The 22,031-nt window shown below is 40.3% G+C and overlaps 3 protein-coding genes across 3 annotated transcripts; 2 read left to right on the top strand and 1 right to left on the bottom strand.

The window, feature by feature from the left end:
• Positions 1 to 4,843: 4,843 nt before the first annotated feature.
• LOC138616304 (retinol dehydrogenase 13) lies at positions 4,844 to 8,740 on the bottom strand. Its single transcript, XM_069690521.1, is given in 8 exon segments — positions 4,844 to 5,510; positions 5,824 to 6,028; positions 6,126 to 6,242; positions 6,470 to 6,631; positions 6,789 to 6,855; positions 6,857 to 6,981; positions 7,196 to 7,336; positions 8,488 to 8,740. Coding segments are annotated over 8 exon segments (990 nt in total). The 5' UTR covers positions 8,564 to 8,740; the 3' UTR covers positions 4,844 to 5,413.
• A 2,615-nt stretch (positions 8,741 to 11,355) lies between these two features.
• Positions 11,356 to 15,065, top strand: tmed3 (transmembrane p24 trafficking protein 3). The gene is made up of 3 exons (XM_069690522.1): positions 11,356 to 11,777; positions 13,173 to 13,418; positions 13,880 to 15,065. Exons 1-3 carry the CDS (start codon positions 11,634 to 11,636, stop codon positions 14,111 to 14,113), a joined length of 624 nt encoding a protein of 207 aa, XP_069546623.1. The 5' UTR covers positions 11,356 to 11,633; the 3' UTR covers positions 14,114 to 15,065.
• A 1,165-nt stretch (positions 15,066 to 16,230) lies between these two features.
• LOC138616303 (isocitrate dehydrogenase [NADP], mitochondrial-like) lies at positions 16,231 to 20,936 on the top strand. Its single transcript, XM_069690520.1, has 11 exons — positions 16,231 to 16,451; positions 17,798 to 17,889; positions 18,057 to 18,222; positions 18,492 to 18,652; positions 18,756 to 18,899; positions 19,088 to 19,224; positions 19,358 to 19,509; positions 19,680 to 19,792; positions 20,104 to 20,201; positions 20,282 to 20,374; positions 20,473 to 20,936. Exons 1-11 carry the CDS (start codon positions 16,331 to 16,333, stop codon positions 20,555 to 20,557), a joined length of 1,362 nt encoding a protein of 453 aa, XP_069546621.1. The 5' UTR covers positions 16,231 to 16,330; the 3' UTR covers positions 20,558 to 20,936.
• The last annotated feature ends 1,095 nt before the right edge of the window (positions 20,937 to 22,031 follow it).

Here is a 22,031-nt window from a genome sequence, read left to right as displayed (position 1 = left end):
ACCACCAACACCTGTTGTTTCCCACTGGTAACTACTATTGAAGGAAAAAATGCACATATTAACCTTGCATTTTAGATTAGACTAGATTTTATTAATCCCACAGTGGGGACATTTTGTCGATGGAAAATTATTATTTTAGAAAAAAATAAGAGCAATAAAAGAATAAATACACACATAGAAACCATATACACAAAAACAAATCAAATAAAGATAAATATAAATAAATACAGCTTGGACGATGAGTGGAAAGTGTGGAATGAAATGACCAGTGCAACATTATTTTATTGTGGTGTTGAAAAGTCTGACTGCTGTCGGAACAAACGACCTGCGGTAGCGCTCTCGTTTTGTTTACATTAGCTTTGCTTCCTCATTTTTTTCAGTCCTCACATCTGCATTAAATCTTTCTTTTTTTCTTGGCCTTAAGCTTTAAATTAATCTGTTGACTTTTGACAGATAAAAGGATAATGATTTAATGTGACAAAGTTGACAATGTACCAAAAAGACCTTAAAGAATTGATTTTTATGACACAACTTGAACTCTTCAAGTTATATGGGTCGTGTGTGAACAAGTTTATTTCATTTTTTTTTAACATCTATTACCCATAATTCACTGTATTTAACCATCAAAAACATTCTAGCATTTTAAAATCACGTTTGTTTGCAAATCTAGCAAAAATGATAGAAAAAGACATGACGTGTTATGTTGACAATAGAATATGTGAGTTGTTAATGAGGATTTTAGGTCTCCAGGACTGCAAAAAGAAAATGAGGGCAAAAGAAATGCATATGGGTGTCCACAATAAATAAACACATCACAGTATATTGCAGTCCAACACAACATCGCCATGAACTTTGACCTAAAACAATACAGCAGAGTTGAATAAACAAATATCTGAGACAAACTAATGAACTGCAGTCTGTTGCGTTTTCATGCCACCGACCTTCTCAACCTTTCTCTACCTACTTAGAGTTTGATAGTCCTTGAAAATATTCAGGAAATTTTGAATTAAAGCAATTTTGTCATTGTGTTAGCTGCACATTGTCCCGGTACCAAAAGCTGCTTTGTAGCGCACCAAATGGCTGCTTATCGTCTCATCATAAGTCAACTTTGGCCTTACCCTACAAGGAAAACATGTTCAGGAGAACAACACAGAAAAAGAAGTTACCTGTCATTATGTTGAGATAAAGCCTCTCGTGAATTGTGGGCGGTTTCTGGCGTTTTCCTCTCCTTGCTAGTCACTCAGGATGATTTTGGTGACAATGACAACAGTGACACTTGTTTAAGTCTGTGTGCTTTTTGTGCCTATTTAATCGTTGCGCTTCAATACGTTTTAATACTGACTCCTGTCGGGGAACAAGTCACAGGTTTGTTTCTGAGTTGAAGGATTTTAGGATTTACCGCCAGCAGAACAATCCGTCAATACGTACAGATGAAATCTGCAGCTGTACTGTGTGTTAGTGACTGGCGACACAGAAAACCTTAGTCACTGTGGCTGCTCTGATTCAGCTCAACGCATGCACAGACTTGTCTACAGGTAGTCACGGCATGGGCTGCTCTGCTCTGCTCTGCTCTGCTCTGCTCTGCGTTAGGCCCACAAATGCTGCAAACCTGCATTCCCGCACCTGCCTGAGGCACACACTGTTCGCTTCTGTGCTGTGGCGGAGAGAGAGGAAAGTGAGAGACAGCGATAGAAGGATCCACAGCGAGATGAAGGGACACAGAGGGGGTGGGAAAGAAATAGAGAGAGATGGAGAGAGACGTAAGGAAAATAGTTAACATAGAGAAGGAGATAGAAAAGCCTGCATACCAGAGGGGCAGACAACACAAATCTCCACTTTATACACATTCTCGTTGAGGCTTTATGATCTCCGGAGGGAGCAAACAGGCGCAGATGATCTGATGTTATTTGCTGGGGGGGATAGTGCATGCCACTGCTTGCACCTGTACGCTAACTGACACCATATCAAGCTGCATACTGACACTCAACTGAAGTTCCTAAAGGACTAAAAGTAATTTGTAAAAAAAAAAAATGTTTTATTGCTGCCTTATTCACCATATTGTGCTCACATACTGTTTCCTTGTTTGTGCTCTTAGTGACTCCAATGTGTTTACACTCAAAACAGCCTTCAAGGCACAAAGCGAGCATTTTCTTCCCCATAGAGCAACTGTATAATTGGTTTCATACATGTTTTCTTTGTCTGGTTCACCATAATGACACTGTTATTGAATGGGGTTCCACGATATTAAAGGAAGCAAGGTGCTTAAATGAAGAATTGAAGAGACAAGCTGTATGGGCAGAAAATTGCTTATTTGTGCGACTGAAACAGGAGCTATTTCCTTCTCCCTCTGCAAGGGCCCCAGGAAGAGGAAAGGGGAGAGCGAGTGGTCAACAGAGGTCTCACTTTCTAGGAGCAGCTGAATACCAGAGGAGCTGACAGGTATGTACATATTGGAATGTGCTTCTCAGCCACACCTGTGGCAAACACACCTACCAAGCCTGGTCTCTCTCATCCCACTGGCTGATCTCCCCTGTGATTGACAACCAGAAGAACTATTTGGCTCCGGTCCTCAGGAGCTAGGGGGCAGGTATGGTGAGTTCTGAGCATGAACCAATGGCAGTGGAGAAATCCCTCGGAGCCAGGCGGGGCTGCAGTGAAATAAAACTCATCAATGGGGTGTGTCTCAAAAGTTTGTCAGCAGTCAAACAGTGAAGGGCCACCGCTGCAAGAACCCACTGTGACTGGTTAAAGCTCAACTGGGTGAGGATCTGAGAAGCTGGCAGAGATGGTAAAGATAGAGAAGGACTTTTTCCCCCCTGACAGGTTTACTTCATCGGTGTCTGAATGATGGAAGTGAAACAGCAGATCTGCTCCACACCTCGGGATCTTCTCTGTCACGGTCGGACTTTGAGGAAAAGGATGGCAGACTGATGCAATCCTTGTTTGGAGGCTTGTAAACTTCTGCACAGACTTTTAACACACAGGAGTCATTTTTGTCCCTAAACAGTAGGTCCATCATCTTAGTGTAACAGAGATTAATCAGATGCTGTTGTGGTACTGTGGTCGCTCACATCTCCTTATCACTTTTCCAGCCCAGCTATAGATTCTGTATCCGTTGGACGGAGAACTGATAAGGGCATGTGCATGACATAACCTACAGATACTACTGAGGCAACATCTGAGCCTGTGAGAGCCTGTGGGGTGTTTAAGCCATTCAGTTTTATTACTGGTGATCATGTTGAAGGCTGTTATTAGTTTCTGTGCTTTGAAGCTACACTTGTTTTTACAAGGATGAGTAGAACTGTTTGGTGTTTCTTTTTAAAGATGTTAAGAGCTGATGAAAAGTAACAGATTTTCACCTTTTAAAATGTGTACTAATAAGATCTAAAGTAAGGGGTTCATGCAAAAGTATAACTACCCACACTAACACTTTGGTAGCATTGTAATCCATATCATAATTTGTCTGTAGTGACCTGTTTTGAAATGATTTAATGCTAATTTGGGCCTTCACTGCAGAACATAAGACAAAAAATGGGTCATATAAATGTAGTAAAACATTAATTTCCCCGACATAAAGTTTGGGAAGCAGCAGGGTCACAGCCTGACAGGATAAAGCACAATTAACCAAATCCATTGAGTGTACAGGAGGATGACACAACTAGTGAATGGGAATGCAAGATTAGGTGAGTAATTTTGATGTGGTGCATGCCAACACAATTTTCACACCCACAAACATGCAGGCTTCTGCACTTTAATTACAGCTTGGTGAGTGAATCACATCAAACTGAAGAATATGGATCTCATACTTAACATGCTGTACAAGTGCGGTGGCACAAAAAGATGGATGACGACTCAGAGCTGGAAAAATGAAATGTGCAAGTGTGCGGGAAGTCACATGAAAATCCGGATGTAACCCAAAAATCTCATGACTTTACTTTTGAAATGCAGAATGTGTAATTACAATAAGATGAAAGATTCTTCCAAACATCAGAGCAATTTCAGCTACTTTCCTTTGTGTTCCAACTGTTATATTTAAAGGAGTTTTGTGAAAGGTCTTTCAACTAACTGAGCTTCCCATAAGCAGCTCCGTTATTCATTCTGTACTTTAAGATGCATAAACTCCTCTCAAACACAGGCCAAGGCCTCATTTGACACTTTCAGTTCATCATCATAAAATGTGGTGATAGTCTGGCTATTAAATCTTGGATTTGTGTCTCAAGAAGATTCAAATGTTCTGGATATTTTTACTTATTTAGTCATAAAGCTTCCATAAATACGTATGTATGTATCTAAGTGTTTTAGTCACATGTTGTTTAATAACTGTCAGAAGAAATGTCACTTTTCATGAGACTTTTATTGCCAAAAATATGACACAGCTGGTGGTTTCTTGTTTGTTCATTTTGAGTATGTTCAGTGCATAAAATTCACACAGTTTAATTTTCATCTTGTAGAATGACAGCATCAAAATATTAGATTTACCTTGTAATGCTACAACAAAGAGGACCTGCCACATTGAAAATACACACACACACACACACACACACACACACACACACACACACACACACACACACACACACACACACACACACACACACACACACACAGGAGGACATTTAGTGAGCTGTGGAGTCTTCTGGATCTTCTGGGTGTATCCTAACTGCTCTCTGCCCCCGAGGCGTCCACTCCCTCTCTACACCTGGTGGAGGATCACCAGGAAGAGCAACAACCTTTTTAACCACTGCCAGCCCTTAAGGTCATTTTCTTTATGCAACACTTCAACCCTACTTAAAACATTCAAACTACAAGTGCTCATATCCCTCAACTTGTATTGCCCAACCCAATTGGGTTGATACAGAATTGATTATACAAAGAAAATACAATGGTTTTACTGTATGTTTGCAATTGTTAGATGCCATAAATAAAAGCAGTAATTTGAAGCCTGAAATGTCTCTTTGAATTTGATGACAAAATGAGTCTGTTTGGACTATTAGCATTTAAGTACTCCAAATTAAGAAACAATATGAAGGACATTTCTCATTAAACTGCAAACAATCAGCACACATGGTAACGTAATAGGCAAACATTACCTTGTTTTGATAAGGATATAGCAGCATGGTATAGGTATACAATAAAGCATAAATGATAAAGTGTGCAGAATATACATTTTATAAAGACAAGGCAACACACCTCATTTTAGGTGCCATCTGAGTAGAGTCTGAGTAAATAGTGCAAAACTTTGTAATGCAAACTTTTCAGGTCTCGAAGATTTGAGCAGGTGAAAAGTGTAATGCCATTATGCATATTAGAGTATATTAGAAATGATTTCAAGTGCTTTATTCACCCGTGTAAACACAGCTGCTGACTCCTCCTCCTCTACTGACTCCTCTAAAAGCATGGCAGGCTGCAGTGTTTAAGCCAGACCGACCATGGAGGCACTGAGGTCCCAGAGCTTCTTGGCCGCGGCGTCATCCAGGGCCTGTGGTGCCGCCGTTTTAGGGGCACAGTCACTGTACGGTGGAATAAAGAAAAGAGAAAAACAGAATCACAAAGGGTCCTTGTTATTATTATTATTTCTGTAAAATAGAGACAACGGCATGGTTATTGCAACATTTGATAAATGTAGTTCATATTAGATCTTAGATGGATATTAAATGGGTATGGGGAAAGAAGAAGAACAGTTTACATCCATATTTAGAGAGTTCAGATAGTTTTCTTTTTCCACCCCAGAGAGTCAAAGGAAGGGACTTACTGTATATGCCATTAAAAAGTGGATAGATTTGTGTGACTGGCTGCATTATTTTCACACTCAGATGTACTTGCCTGTAGTAGAGGCCGCTGACGTCTGCCAGGCTCTCGTTCACAGCGCAGTGGATGGTGGTCTGGGCTCCTTCCCAGGGACTTTTGATCAGCATCATAAAGGGCATGGCTACGATCCTCTTCCACAGAGCCAAGGTGGGGAACAAATGGCGGCCTAGCTCTGTGCGGATGACCCCAGGGTGAAGACTGTACACTGTCACACCAGTGCCTAATGAGAGGAATCCATCAGCACAGGCGCTACTGTAGTACAGTACAATAACTTGCGTTGCATGTGTTTTAGCAATGCTTTATTAATTGGACACTACCTTCCAGTCTTGCTGCCAGTTCCCTGCAGAAGAGAACATTGGCCAGCTTGCTTTGGCGGTAGCTCTTTTCAGGTTTGTAGTCTTTATCAAGGTTTATGTCATCGAAGTGTATACGACCTGCAGGAAACAATTTAGTGTCGTCTTTAGCTAGAAATTACTTCTTTTTTTCTTCTTTTTTTTTTAACTTCCTATGTTTTATTTGCCATAAAATTCAACTAAAGTGAAAGTGGAGAGTAAAGATCAAAGATACCTTTTTAATTATGATGACATCTGAGACTGAACAGGACACTGACAAACCGCTGTTTGACTTAAGAATCACCAATTTGGTAAACAAAAGATTTTACCTCGCTCGTGTGCCAGGCTTGAGACTATGACAATGCGACTTGGAGTTGACTTCTTCAGCAGGTCAAGGAGACAGTTGGTGAGGAGAAAATGTCCCAGGTGGTTCACACCAAACTGCATTTCAAAGTCATCATCGGTCTTCCACTTCGGACACATCATAATACCTAAAAAAATTAAAAAAAACTTAAATAGAGTCAAACTTAACTACAAATATAACCTGTTGGTTCACCATCAGCTGAACCCAAAATGAATGCATACATTGTGCACGGTGGTTACGTGCCACTGCTACTGACTGAGTGAGGAAAACACGCTGCAGAATACCTGCATTGTTAATGAGGATATCCAAGCGCTGCTCATTCTCTTGGACATCTTTGGCCAGGTCTCTTACAGGACTGCAGCGAGGCCAGGTCCAACTTCTTCACCACCACGTTGCCGTTCCCGCTCTGCTGCCGGATGTCATCTGCTGCAATGCGAGCTCTGGTCATGTCCCTGCAGGCTAGGATCACTCTGGCCCCTAGACAAAAATAAGAAACATTGTAAATATAATTTATGTTTACATGTTTACACTGGAGGAAGTGCGACTAAAGTAGTAGTCAGGATAGCAGTTAGTTTAAAGGCTTGTTTATGCCCACTAGAAAACAAATAAACAGTCATGAGGTGCATGATCATGTGCGTGTTTCACAGAAGCAGCAGAACCTGTCCTCCTCTCCTCACATGGAGGGTCTCACCTCTCCGGGCCATGTCCAGGGCCGTCTCCTTCCCAATGCCGGTGTTGGCTCCTGTGATTAGGACTGTTTTACCATCGAGTCTGACCTTGCTCCGACACGCTGGCCCTGCCATCCACCTCCGCAGGGCCAGCACACTTGCCCCTGACAGGAAAGATAACATTAACACAGTTTAAAAAGACATGATGACAATAATAACAAATAGGATATAATATGGCTTTTATTTCATACGTGCTTCATCTTCTAACAGACTTCACTTTTAGTGAATGGTCCCGAGGTTCCTCCTCAGCACCCTGAGGCAGATCCTTGCACCCACCGCCCATTCAGGAGATAGCACCTCCATACTGCAGCACCCACTATACAACCCCAGCATCCCCCTTGCTGCCTCTCCCTTATTCACCCTGCCACCCTGGGAAGTGAATCAACAACCTAAGAGTATTTGCCACCATCTTATGGTACACCTAACTATCAAGCCGTGTTCCAATCTGCTCCTCGCCACCAGACACCATGTAACTGCAACCGAACCCATCTTTTCAGTCAAAGGTCATCCTTTCCTCTTTTAAGTCGAGGGTGGTTTTACTGAGAGCAACAGGTGACAGGCGACCCCAAGTATTTGGCTGCTGTGTATGGACTGCACAGCGGGCCTGAGGAGGTCAATACTGTTTGTTAGCTATAGCATGCAGGCTCAGCTGTGTTAGCTTAGTGGATTGTTTAATAGATTTTCTATGCAATCTGCGTGAGTTATGAGAATCGGGGTATCAAAACTGAGACGCAAGGGACCCAAAAGCAGAGCCCATGAGGCGGCTGCACACATACTCATACACTTCAGTTACCCAAAGTTGTTGTTGTCTTTTTATTCTATTATTTTCTTCATACTGGTCTGTGTACTCATGAAAAGCTGTCAGCAAAACAAATTGCCCTGACAGGAGAATAAGATATTGAATGGGGCCGTGCTAAAAAGATTTCTCCAAAAAGATGAGGTGTGTTTATGATGAAGTACTCTCTGTGAACTATAACTATGTATTTACCTGTGCTGATTCAAATAGCTTTACTCCACTGAGATATCTAGATATTCACAACCAGCAGCAGTAACAAAGAATGCCTCAGTCGTGCTGGAATTTTTTTTTTTTAAACTTGAAATACAGGTTTCTTCCTGAATGACACCGTATAAACTGTTATTTACTGTACTTTCTCCGTAGCGAGGGAGACGTTTCTTTGCTTTGACATTTGAAAAAATGTGACAGAGTGCAATACACAGATTACATTGCTTGCATCAAATAAAGAAATCGATTTACCTGCAACAAAGGCAACCGTGAAACCGGTGGCATGTTTCTCGACAAAGTCCTTGACAGCCTCTGCGTAGTTTTGCATATTTGAGCTTATTCGCCAAAATTAAAGAAGCGTAATTGTTTACTATTGCAACGTTTCAGTTACAAAATAAGTCCGTTTACACGGACAATCGTTCGGTCATTTGATACAATTGAACAAATACTGTCCAAACGGAGGCGTTTTCCCGTCTGTATTTTTGTAACGATGACTGCCTGGGCGCAAGTGAAGGCGTGGTCTGTCGTGACTTTTCAGAATAAGAAACCTGAAATGTGCAACTACATGGAAAGTGATATAAAAATCCGGATGTGCAAATTTCGAATGACTTTTTTTTTTTTTTTAAATTCGTTAAACATTCGTCATTTTCAACTCTCCATCTTAAAACGTGCTGATAGACTTGCCACAAAACCTGGATTTTGAAACCTTCAAATGTTATGGATAATTTTGCTCATATACAGTGAATTTTGTACTGCAAACCTTTAAGGTCTAAAAGATTTAAGCAGATTAAAAGTCTTAATTAATGTTATGCACTTGTGCGTATTGAAAAATAAAAAAGTTAAGGCACTGTACACTTGTGTATACATGGCTGCTGACCATTGGGGAGAATGACTGAGAAAAGCAGTGATGGCTGCTGTGTTTAAGCCAGACCAACCATGGAAGACACTTTCTATAGTTCTTCTTCTAACACTTTATACCAATCCATTAAGCAAATTTATGTCCAATACAACACTGTATATAACTTTTATTTCAATTTGTGGAAATAGTTGTTTTGTATAACTGTTTTACTTTTATGTATCTGTATAGAGATCTGATTCCATTTTTTTTTACAGTGCTACACATAAAAAAAAATACATATAGAAAATAAGCAATTATAAGACACACATTTGACAGTTTGGGTTCCCTCCTCTTTATTTATTCAGCCTGTTTTTTGTGTTCCCATGATTCATTCAAATCAGCCGCTCCCACCTGACCTGCTTTCCCTCTGGTTGCATCACCTCTCCTCCCCACTCACCTGTTGCCACCCAACCAGTCAACCTTGCAGTTCACTTCTCAGATTTAAGAAGGCTGAGGCAGTAAGGTACCGGTAAGGTTAAAAAAAAAAAAAAAAAAAAAAAAGGGTCTCCTTCCCAATGCCAAAGCTGGCTCCTGTAATCAGGACTGTTTTCCTATCCAGCCTGGCCTTGCTCTGACACATTTCCTCTGCCAGTCACAAACACAAGGCCAGTATTCTGACACTTGAAAGAAAAGAAAACACTGTCACTCTCAAAATGAGGACAACCACAGTATTAAAAAAAAAAAAAAAAAAAAAAGCGTAAAAAGGCTTGTTGTTATCTTCCTCTTGACATGAAAAACTGTTAAATGGAGGCGCTGTTTATGAGATTTCAAATATGGGTTAAGCTCCAAAGAGATGAAGTGTGTTTATGATGGTCAGATATTATATTATATTATATTATATTATATTATATATATATATATATATACACTGGAAATTGAGATACTATGTCTCATCCGGTAGCAGAAACCTGATTGGACTACAGGCCTGTCAGTCAAACAGACACGCCCCCCAAAACACAGTTTTTTTAAAATTTATTTTGTATGTGGTATTGCAGCTTAAGGGACTTTCGCATTGGTCTCATTTTCTAGACCTGGAAATTACGTTCACTTTTATATCAGAGAGAGACATACGACCTGTCTAACAGGGAATTTGTTTTAGGTAAATCAATTGCTTTATTATATGTATAATGTGTAAAATGGGTATTTTTTTTTTTTACTTTGCCACATTTTCAGAAATGTCATTGCAAGGGAACATATCTTCTGCTACTGAGGATAACTAATATATGACTTTATAATAAAGGCAGAAAATTGTATTTCAGTAATTTGGTCCATCATGAAAAAGGCATTAACTGTTGCTGCTCATAGTTGTGAATATATATATATATATATACAGTATCGGATGAGACATAGTATAGTACAGCAACGGATGAGACATAGTATCTCAGTTTCCAGTTGGATAAAGTCAAATCCACCGCTCACTCCCTCCGAGCTACCATGGCATCTGTTTACTAATGTCTTCTGCTTGTCTGTCTTAATGCCCTTTTCTTTGACTGGTCTAACTTTGGTGTCGTTTCACTGCACCACTGCAGTAAAATCACAAGTCCAAATCTCTCCTAGAGATTACCAGAGATACAGCCCTTTTCTTTGAACTTCCCATTCACCCCAAACTGTATTTTGTGTGTGTGTGTGTGTGTGTGTGTGTGTGTGTGTGTGTGTGTGTGTGTGTGTGTGTGTGTGTGTGTGTGTGTGTGTGTGTGTGTGTGTATTTATTGATGTTACTTTTTCCAAAAAAAAATCTATCTATCCATCTTATTTTATTGTATACGTATTTGTAATTTTTTTTCTTATTGTGTGCTCCTTTTTCTTTTCCCTAACTGTGTTTCTATGCTATTATGATGACTAAATTCCCCCACTGTGGGATTAGTAAAGTCTAAAGTCTAAGTCTATAAAATAAATTCCTCAGCAGGCTAGTTACTCGTTGTCATGGCATCTGCTTGCTAAATGCCAATTTGGTGGCATTTCACTGCACCAATTTTGAAAAATCACACTTCAAAATCCCCTTCAAGACAATGAAATGCTCCATAATCCCCGAGTCAAAAACACTAACGCATAACCTTTCACTTGAAGGTACATCTTTGTCTTGTTACACTTTACTGGCACGTCTGTTTTCTGTGGCCACACAAACGCTGCCTTACTATCAGTTATTGTGCATTTATTTTGAAACCTAAAATGTTTCTTTCTTCTTTTTTTTTTGGTGCTGTGACGCTCTTATTGGTTCAGATCCACAGACTGTATGTGGCTCACATCGCAGTAACTTTGTTGCTTCGTTCCTTTAACCGGTTTAAAATGGTTTATCTTACATTAACAGCGAGTACTGGGTCTTGGTTGACGAAATTTTACGTGTGACAGCAATGGACTAGTTTTTATTTTATTTTACAAAAAAAAAGTAAACAAACCTGTCCCGGAAGTGCTTCGTGCTTGCGCCACGTCAGAGCTACAAGACAAGTTCTCATCAATGAGAGTCTCTGCAGCTTTTTGAACTTTCTTTTTTTCTTTCACCATGCTGTACCTGGGACTGAGCTGTTTGCTGCTCCATGTGTGTGTGGTGTTTGGCGCTGAGATCACGTTTGAACTCCCTGACAACGAAAAGCAGTGTTTCTACGAGGAAGTGGGGGAAAACGTGAAGTTTGACTTCGACTTCCAGGCGAGTAAATCTTCATCGCTTCAGTCTGTGTGTTGACGAGGTTCGGCCAAACTTAGTCCTTAGCCAGCAACTTGTCATTTCAGTGCTTTGCAATTGTTTTCAGAAAAGAAGAACACGTATAGTGTTGTTTATGTAGTTCAAAATGCATTTATGTTCAGTGACGTGCCCATCTGGTGGCTTAATTACTTAATACCACAATTAAAATCATAAAATGTTATCTTTTTAGCTTAATTCCCAGTATTACCTCACTACACAGCCACTTTGCCTATTCAACATTCCCATATGTTGAAGTTGCAATATGTAAGCTCCAAGTCCTTTCTTGTAATACCACTTTGTACATTAAGAGGCGATAGTGAGTCACCGTGGCATCCAGGCAGTCTGCCTTCACTCTGTCTCTGAGTTTTGGCAGTTTAGTTGAATTCTGTGTATTGTAAAGTTAGGTAGTACTGGATTTACTAAAAAAAAAAAATAATAATAATTAAAAAAAAACCGGTGATCGGTTGAAAGTATATATACTATTTATGGTTACGTTGTAGCGTGCTTACCTGTTTTAACCAAGACCATCATATTAAGAAAACAGCCACACCAAAAATCATATATTGACACCATTTGGATTTTCTTTATCACTACAATTTGTGTTGTATCTAGAGCTTGATTAAAACTCTGTATTGAATTGTCCAATCAATGTCGGTACACCGTGGTTTGTTTGCAACACAAAGTTGCCCTCAGTTTGGTAGATTACTATATGATTAATTAATTAAGCCTGTCACACACCACTATTCTAACTGGTCTGAACTGTGTCTCAACAAACAGTCAACTAAACAAATAAACACTGTCTGTAACATTATACCGTTAAATACCTTGTTCAGCTATTTCTACATAGCCAACATTAGCAGCTGTTTTACACACCAGTCTAAAAGAAACGCTGCATCAAACTTCATTCTTTGACTCACCGAAGAGCTGTCTGCAGCAGTGGAAAGAACGACCAATGTTAACTCTTGTTTTGCCCCAATTTTGCTAAGTTTCAGCCGTCATTATATTCACTGTTCCATTCATTCTAACAAGAGTTAAGAAAATCCTTCTTCCTCTTTCTGTCATACTGAACTGCGGGCAGACCTGACGCCACATTGACTTACTGTCGCCAGTTGAGGTGCGGGTTTGTTATTAAGAGACAGGACAAGCCAGGATTAGCTGGGTAACATGCTAAATTCATATGAAATCTATGCAACACGGACATATTTCGGCATACCATTAAAACTGACATTTATTTTCTGTCATCTTCTCGTTTTTGAATGTTTTAAACTAAAAATCGTCATGTATGTTCCAATGTCCCAACTGTCTTGGCATTCATACGTCCCATCAAGCAATTTATTTTTGCGTTCTATTTACTTATAGGTCATTTCAGGGGGCAACTACGATGTGGACTGCTTTGTCACCGATCCTCAGAACAACCTCTTGTACAATGAGAAGAAGAAGCAGTACGACAGCTTCTCTCACACCACGGCTATGAAGGGAGCTTACAAAGTCTGCTTCAGCAACGAGTTCTCCACTTTTACACATAAAGTAATCTACCTGGACTTCCGCCATGGAGAAGAGGAACCTCTGCTGCAGGGTATGACCAGATCCACAGCGATGACTCAGGTGAGTCTGAGGGACGCGGTGCTCAATGTCTGTCTGCTGCAGTGGACACCCTCGAAGGGCCAGACTGTACCCGTCACTCAGCAAACTCGTACAGAAAAAAATCCCCCCAAAAAAGAGAGAAGACATTTAAAATTGCATATTTTCACTTTCAAAATATGAATTTGATTAAAGAGACAACATAGCAGAACCATTATTTATTTTGTTTAGTAAGAGTCTAAATAATCAGATGTTGAGGTGATAAAAAGAGCAGTAAAACTGTTGCTGTTACTTTAATATTAGGATGGTTTTAGTTGTGGGACAGTTTATATAAAGTCCACAAGGTGGAGCCAGAGTTTTTCTGTCATAAGTCATAGGAAATCGTGTATTAATAACCATGACTCAAAACACTCAAATGTGCCAACGGCTTGTTTTTTGGCGCTATTTCGGTTTCCTCCTTCATGTGTGGATCTCTGTTCTTTTAGATCGAGTCGTCTTGCGTCGCCATCCACGAGATCTTGAAGGTGGTGATTGACTCGCAGACGTGGTACAGGCTGAGAGAGTCACACGACCGCACAAAGGCAGAGCACCTCCTGGAGCGGGTGACCTACTGGTCCATGGGGGAAACCATGCTGCTGTTTGTCATCGGCATCGGTCAAGTCATGCTGCTCAAGAGCTTCTTCGCTGAGAAGAAAGGCTCTGTGATGGCCACCACTTAGACCTTGTGGACTTGACCCGCCCTCAGGAAGACAAGCTCGCCAATGTGAATGTGGAAGTGCAGCCAGAGATTAGCATGTGTGTTAGTATTTTCAACAAAGCCATAGACCAATGCGTAGTTCACAGAGTTTTCCCTTTCCTGACTGCTTACTCAGTGTCTGACAAACTTGAATGCCTTTTTCACATGTATTTTTTTTTTTTTTTCTTAACAAGCTGTGCTGAAAAGAAACACCTTTCATGCCTGTGTTAAAAATCACTTTGACATCTCTCAACTTTTCACAGATAATTTATTATATTTTTATAGAAGTACAACATAAACCAGGTTTAGTTTGATGAACAGAAAGACCATTGTGGATTTTCATTATTGCCTGGATATAAACATGGACAACATGACGGCTCCACTAAAGTGAAGCCCAAACATTTAGCCCCTTTTCATTCTCAGAGGAAAAGCTGTTGATGTCAAAGAGATGCGCACAATGGGCCCTTTGACGTCGGCACAGGTCGAAGATGGAGGTCATGTGACCGAGTAGAAAGAGTAACAAATGTAATGTTTGGTGGTTAAACCCAATGCGCCTTTTGTGTATTTATATGACACCAGCTGGTTGTGAGAACATGGCTGTATTTGGCGCCCTGGGATGAGAACAAGTTGAAACATCTGGTTGGTGGTAGTATAGCCCGGGAGAAGTGGAGAAGTGTCAGCCGTCTTTATTTACAGCCTATTATTTTCATTTTTTATAATTAGCAATTAAAGTGCACATAGAAACCAAAGAGGCACTGTTTCTGAATGTTAGTTTTATTTGTTTTATTGTGTCTTATGTTTATAGTTACCTTAATTTATGTACACAAAATTGTTAGAAGATGTATCTCCCTTGTGTCCTTGTTTGTCTCGTACAGTGCCTTTTGAAATATTTGTTCCCTCGCTTATACCAAGTTGAAAGTTACCTGTTTTAATTTAATTAAATATTAGTTTGATTGGATTAGTTATTAGTTTGATTGGATTCTCAATTTGTTTTACATTACTTTATGTTGGAAAGACACCATTTATGATATCTTTTTTTGCAACAAATTATGTCTTTAGTTTGTTAATCTGTTATCTGTAAAACTTTCAATAAAAATATTGTGGAAAGTCATTGGTTTTGTTGAAGATGCAAATCAAAGAAGTGTACATTCTGTTCAAATTGTTGGACTAAGATTTGCATTTTTTATATTTTATGGGATGGTGAACTGGGATACCTATTCAGATTCAGCTGCAAATAAAGTTGTATTTTTATTTTAAAAATGTTAAGGTTTTTATTAAAATCCACACAAACAGTGTTTTAACCTTTCTGAGTCTCCATTAGATGTTTAAAAAAATATGTTAAACATTTGAAATCTCTAATACTGTTTCTAAGCCCTTTTCCACACAATGCAAAGTTTCTTTGTGATTACTTAAAATCTCAGTTTCAAATGTGCAAGCAGGATTGGTGACGTCAATTTTCAACAATTATACATACATTTAAAAGCCAATCATTGGTCAATACGTGCCTCCAGTGTACATACAGAGAAAGGACTTGTCTGTGTCCAGTAGTTAAACTTTTGGGATAAATATGTGTATTTGAGGGATTAAATGTTTCTATTTAGTTAAAATATTGTTTTTTATTATTATTTAAAGCAAAAATATTTAACGTGTCTTATAATATGTCTGGCAGGGAGCTTTATCATGCAATTATATATTATATATTATTATACAGACACATTCCTCATATATGGTTTAGAGTTTACAACATTCGTTGTTTATGTTGATTTTATTTCTGTTCTGCTGTTCTGCCCGTTTAGCGTTTTGAATAAGAAGCACTTTGTAACTTTAAATTTGTTTTATCTTTACTTAGATGGTGACAGATTGGATCGGCGGGAGAGAGGCTCTACCTGTGATTGGTTGGTTGTGGGAGGGTTTACGTTAAGAAACTGTTGACTGGCAGTAAAACAACCAATCACGGCAGCCTAGAGTTTAGCGAACGCGTCCATCGGTCTATACGCTGCAGGAAGCAGGCTTTGAGGTGAACTTGAGTTACTGGCCCGGGTCCGATTTTTTGGACCAATCAGAGAGAAGGTTTTTTTTTTTTTTTTTTTCCTCCAACCTGACGTGAGTGGAAGTCACGAGTGCCTACGTTTACCGGGCTCCACCAGCATTTCGTTCATTCATAAGAAAAGCGCGTGACTGCAATCAATCCCTAGAGGACATGGCGGCTTACCTGAAGGCGCTGAACTCCGTGCCAAGACGCGCGGCTGCTGCGCTGTCGCAGAACCCCGCAGCGGTGTCACCGGCCGCCGTCTGCCACCGCAGACCGCAACGGAGGAACTGTGAGTCGACTGAAACCACAAACACTACGACGGGCAAAATATAATGCCGGGCGTTTTTATTTATTATTAATTTATTAATTTTTATTTTATTTTTTATTTTTTTATTTACAACGCGGCTTACAACTTTATAGAGTGGTTACCTGTCTGTTTTATGTGAAGCACTTTGAATTGCCTTGTTGCTGAAATGTACTATACAAATAAACGTGCCTTGTCGTACACGGTTGCGGACTGACAGTGTTGCGTGGAAGTGTTGTGACATCGTTAACTCGGTTAGAGGTTGCTGATTGGCGACCAGCCAGCGTGATTCCTGCGTGACAAGATCCTGATATTAGTAATGCGCACGTTCATTCATCACTAAATTACAAAGGCATACACATAAAACAGGAGTGGGTAATATATTGATCTGATATCAGTATTCCCATATGACACGAGATAACGTCTGATATTTTGGATTTCGTAATATTTTTTTTATAAGGCATACGTGTTGTTGTTGTTTTTTTAAGTGGTTTTAAAAGGCGTGTTACATTATAGTGATCAGGCTGCTCTATCTCTTCCGTGGTCATTATAGCCACATCTATAATAATAACAACTTATCAATAAACTCTTTATGTGCACCAATAGTCATCCCTGCAATGCTATCATATTTTGATATTAAGGTATTTGCTACAACAACGTAGTGATATTTGATGGTGTTAACATCTCCCAGCCCTAATGCAAAATAACATAATAGAAACCCGCATTATCCTGCCACATACTTTATAAAATGTGTAGAGATCTGTCCTATAAATATGACATTGATGCGCTTTGCACATCTGAATAACATACCGTATGTTAAAGATATGCATCAGTTCAATAAAGTCTATACAAGCAGCTGGTGCCAGCCTGTCCTGGCCTGTGAGTCCACAGGTTGTCAGGTACAAAAAGGGCTCAACAGGTCATAAATGCTATCAAAGCTGTCATATAGTCCCAAGGTCACAGTGTCTGGTAGCTGAGTTTGACTCGCTCAGTGGGAGCGGTGCCAGGAATATAGAAAAAAAAATGTAGGTGGGTTGTGAGTTATCATCTTTGGTAGATCAGACTGGTGAGATGAGTACATTATTTTCAGATATATTCTTGGCTTGCTGATTAGTTTTCCTACAGCGATGTGAATTAAAATCTGCAGGGACAGTTGGCATTAATTCAAGAAGCAATAAATGTAAAACAAGCAGCGAAAACATTCAACTTATTGAAAATGACCCTTCAGCTAAATCAATGGAAGTAGATGACTTGACTGTGTGCAAACTTTGAATGTTTTCCACTCCTCTCAACCTGTCAACTGACACTTAATGTAAATGTACATTTTACAGATGCAACAAAGCGTATAAAAGTGGACCAGCCGGTGGTGGAGATGGACGGAGATGAGATGACTCGCATCATATGGGAGTTCATCAAAGAGAAGGTAAATCAAACAGAGTAGTAAAGCCTGAGTGACTACAAATAATTTAGACCTGCTCTGTCTAAAAAAAAGAAAATGTAGATAGACTTTGCTTCTGAGCAGCTGCGAGGATGTTTGTATTCAGAATCAAAAGGATGTAGGATCAAATAACACATCGACATCTTGTACAGCTCATCCTGCCCAACGTGGACGTTGAGCTGAAGTATTTTGACCTGGGGCTGCCCTACCGAGACCAGACAAATGACCAGGTCACTATTGACTCTGCTCTGGCAACTAAGAAATACAACGTGGCCGTCAAGTGTGCCACCATCACCCCCGATGAGGACAGAGTTGAGGGTAAGTTAGACTCAGTTTGTGCTGACTGTGCTCTCTGCCCTGAATTCAAGCAGTGTATCAGACAGTTTCTCACCTTTTTAAGATGATTGGATTGACAAACATTTGAATGAATAGCAATGTCAGTAACAGAGGGAGTTGTATTGTGTGTTCCTGTATTAACAAAACATGAGCTTGTTCATTTTGGCTCTTTAAGAGCTGGTTTCTTCACTGTGCACAGCCTTGTTTTGTGTCTTTAAATAGCAGAGGATTATAATAACTGTTCCTTCCAGAGTTTAAACTAAAGAAGATGTGGAAGAGCCCCAATGGAACCATCAGGAACATCTTAGGCGGCACGGTTTTCCGTGAGCCAATCCTGTGTAAAAACATTCCCCGTCTTGTTCCCGGTTGGACACAACCCATGATAATTGGCAGACATGCTTTTGGCGATCAGGTGGGCAGTAAAAAAAAAAAAAAAAAAAAAAAAGCAAATGTGTATTTTTGCTTTCCAAAGTTAAAGAAGGATGACTCTCACATGCTAATGTCTGATCTCACAGTACAGGGCCACAGACTTTGTTGTTGACCAGCCTGGCAAGTTTAAGCTTGTGTTTTCGCCAGCTGATGGAAGCACACGGCGGGAGTGGGAGGTGTATGACTTTACCGGAGGGGGCTGTGGGATGGGGATGTACAACACTGACGAGGTGAGAATAAGTTTGTTTATAAATTTAATCACACGGAAGTAGATACAAAAATCCAATAGCCAGTAAAATACATAAAAATAGATGGGGTTTTTTGTGTGTACATTTTCTGGTTTTAATTTCATGTTCTGTGATGTGATAGCTTCTTTTTTGTCAAATCTGGACCCGAGTATTTTCTCTTCTTTGCACAGTCCATCAGTGGATTTGCTCACAGCTGCTTCCAGTATGCCATCCAGAAGAGGTGGCCTCTGTACATGAGCACCAAGAACACCATCCTCAAGGCCTACGACGGCCGCTTCAAAGACATCTTCCAGGACATCTTTGAGAAGTAAGACTCACAACAGACGAGCATTTAGACCTGGTGCACTCGAGGGAAAACTGTCCTCAGTAGGGTCATCATGATTTTGTGACACCAGGCTACTGAATTTACCTGTTAAGTGCTTGTTTTGGGTGTCCTTCAGGAATTACAAGCCACAGTTTGACAAGCTGAAGATCTGGTATGAGCACCGGCTCATTGACGACATGGTGGCCCAGGTCCTCAAGTCCTCTGGAGGATTCCTTTGGGCCTGCAAGAATTATGACGGAGACGTGCAGTCAGACATTCTGGCTCAGGGTAAACGCACTATAACAGGACAACGAGTTGCTCACTGAGCACAGCCCACACAGATACATATGCACTGTTTGGCATTATTTACATCTGGTCTACATGTCGTGTTCTCTGCGTGTTGGGGCTTATTCATTCGATAGAATTTGATGGCATGTTTCTGTATGTGCTGTATCCAGGTTTTGGCTCTCTGGGTCTCATGACGTCAGTACTAGTGTGTCCTGACGGTAAGACTATTGAGGCCGAGGCTGCTCATGGCACCGTCACCAGGCACTACAGAGAACACCAAAGAGTAAGGGCCACCAGGTCACTCTACAGCGATCTTGCCATAGAGTCATAGACATTTTTTTAGGTTAGGGGGAAGTTTTAGGAAACAGGTATTAGCGGATGTTACGACGTTTAGCGGTAAATAGGTGAAAACAATAATGTATACTGCATGGAGTGAAGTTGTTTATTTCTCACGACAATCACCCTTTTCAAGCTGTTATCCTAAAGTAGTATTCTATTTTGATTCTCAGGCCAGTGGAAACCTGTCTAACATGGGAACTGCTCAGACCTGTAGGATTTTAAATAATCAACATTATCTGTGTCATTGCTTTGCAGGGCAGATCAACCAGTACCAACCCCATTGCAAGCATCTTTGCTTGGACCAGAGGACTGGAACACAGAGGCAAACTGGATGGAAATCCAGATTTGATTAAGTAAGTTTTATCAAATTAGGTAATGTCATTTACTCATGTGACATACATTTATGTAATTTTACTGCATCACTGCTCTCCAGGTTCTCCCAGACTTTAGAAAAGGTCTGCGTGGAAACAGTGGAGAACGGTGTGATGACGAAGGATCTTGCAGGCTGCATCCGCAGCTTGTCCAAGTGAGTGTACATTTCAAGATCCCTCACATGTTATTTGTTTCAGAAAACGTCTTACGTAATTCATCACAAATCTAACCCCCTGCACTGTGATCTTGCAGCTGCAAGCTGAATGAACATTATGTCAACACGTCAGACTTCCTGGATGCCATCAGGACCAACCTGGACAAAGCTCTGGGCAAATGAAGAACGATCAGAGGACTCACTTGCCAACGTAGATCAAGCCTGTCTGTAGATTTTTAGCTCCTTTTCACCCTTTGTTTGTATGAACCTTTGTATCCACTTTGGAAGGAAGCAAGTTTGCTATTTTAAGTGCCTTTTTGTATTTGTACAGCTCACTCTGCCTTCCTTACTGCCATTTTTGTATTGCACCAATTGAGTGATTGTACTGTTGGAATTAATGTGAATGTTAATTTATGATGGCAATTTCAAAGAAGTTTCAGACACATTGGAATGTCAAGATATCTTCAGGGAGCAATATGCACAGGAGGACAATAATATCCTGTTTTGCACTATCAACATTAGTGACAAACAATAAATAGTGATTGCTAATCACCTAATCACATGCAGTGTGTGGAGTTGCATTTTTCTGCTTGGCTGTCAGTTCAGTGCTGTTAACCTGAACGTTGGGACAGAGAACACACTTTTAAGCACCGACTGTATGGAATAATTTGGGGTGTGGATGGATTTGTGTGAGGGGGACAGGGGGAGTTATAACAGTTACCTCACGGGGGCTCCAGACAAAATGGCAAATCCAGATGTCGAACTCAGAATCACTAATAGTAAAAGCCGTCCACATGCAATCCCATTTCATGCATTTGCTCAAATGATCTCGTGTTCAGCAGTGCATTCATGCAGTGCTGTATGCTCATTTAGCAGCCATCATATGCGCCCTCCAGTGCATGACCGTGAGTAGTGTTTGTGCCAGCAGGGGGCCCAAACCTGATGGGAGTTTTGGCAAAGCTTTTCGCTGAGATGACAACTATAGCATGTCACCAGCAGATGTCGACATGGTCCCAGCTATTCAGTCAGAGAGCGCACAGTTTGTTAATGCATATTTTTCATTTGATTTACAAGACACCCTGTCTTAAACTTTTTACTGTTCCTCTCTGAAACTGATTCCAAGCTAAAGTGCCCCTGCAGATCTCTACTGATGGTTGTTCCAGTGTGTTTGTGATGCAGAACAACTGAGGCCTGCTGCAGGGGAAAATTCCAATCGTGTCAGCAATCACAAGTGGACTTTGCAGCAATGTTTGTTCTCATCTGTGTTCATCATTTTGCAGTTTTGATCCTGTATAACAACTTATAAGTAACACAGAGGCCTAGTTGGTGGTCTAACACTGCTGCATTAACGCAAACAGTGAATATCAAGAAATGCAAACTCCAGAGAACAATAGTTAATAGTCTTGTTATTCAAACTGTTCATTCTCACTAATTTGGTCCTCAAAAGTCTTGATCGACATTAACTTTAAAACTTAAAACTCCCCGGATGGTATACTAGTCTCTTGCTCTTTCTCCCACAGTCACTATATGAAAATGGGGCCTCAATCAAATGACCTGAAATTAGCATTTAGATTACCTCCCCCCTTCCCTTTTTAAAAATGTCCTCCTGGAAGTGCTGAAGAACATCTCACTTAATATCATCATCTCCAGCCTTAAA

This window comes from Brachyistius frenatus, unplaced genomic scaffold (assembly GCF_029030835.1).
Source record: "Brachyistius frenatus isolate BFR_SWC_R1_liver_20210118 unplaced genomic scaffold, ASM2903083v1 Contig_9, whole genome shotgun sequence".
Classification (NCBI taxonomy): Eukaryota; Metazoa; Chordata; class Actinopteri; family Embiotocidae; genus Brachyistius; species Brachyistius frenatus.
This window is presented reverse-complemented; position numbering and strand designations above follow the sequence as displayed.

Excerpts from the sequence above, each read along its gene's own strand:
- tmed3 (XM_069690522.1), top strand. The coding sequence starts at position 11,634 with ATGCTGTACCTGGGACTGAGCTGTTTGCTGCTCCATGTGTGTGTGGTG. Across the intron at positions 11,778-13,172 it reads AGTTTGACTTCGACTTCCAG|GTCATTTCAGGGGGCAACTA; the intron begins GCGAGTAAATCT and ends ATTTACTTATAG. Across the intron at positions 13,419-13,879 it reads GATCCACAGCGATGACTCAG|ATCGAGTCGTCTTGCGTCGC; the intron begins GTGAGTCTGAGG and ends CTGTTCTTTTAG.
- LOC138616303 (XM_069690520.1), top strand. The coding sequence starts at position 16,331 with ATGGCGGCTTACCTGAAGGCGCTGAACTCCGTGCCAAGACGCGCGGCT. Across the intron at positions 18,900-19,087 it reads GGATGTACAACACTGACGAG|TCCATCAGTGGATTTGCTCA; the intron begins GTGAGAATAAGT and ends TTCTTTGCACAG. Across the intron at positions 19,225-19,357 it reads TTCCAGGACATCTTTGAGAA|GAATTACAAGCCACAGTTTG; the intron begins GTAAGACTCACA and ends GGTGTCCTTCAG.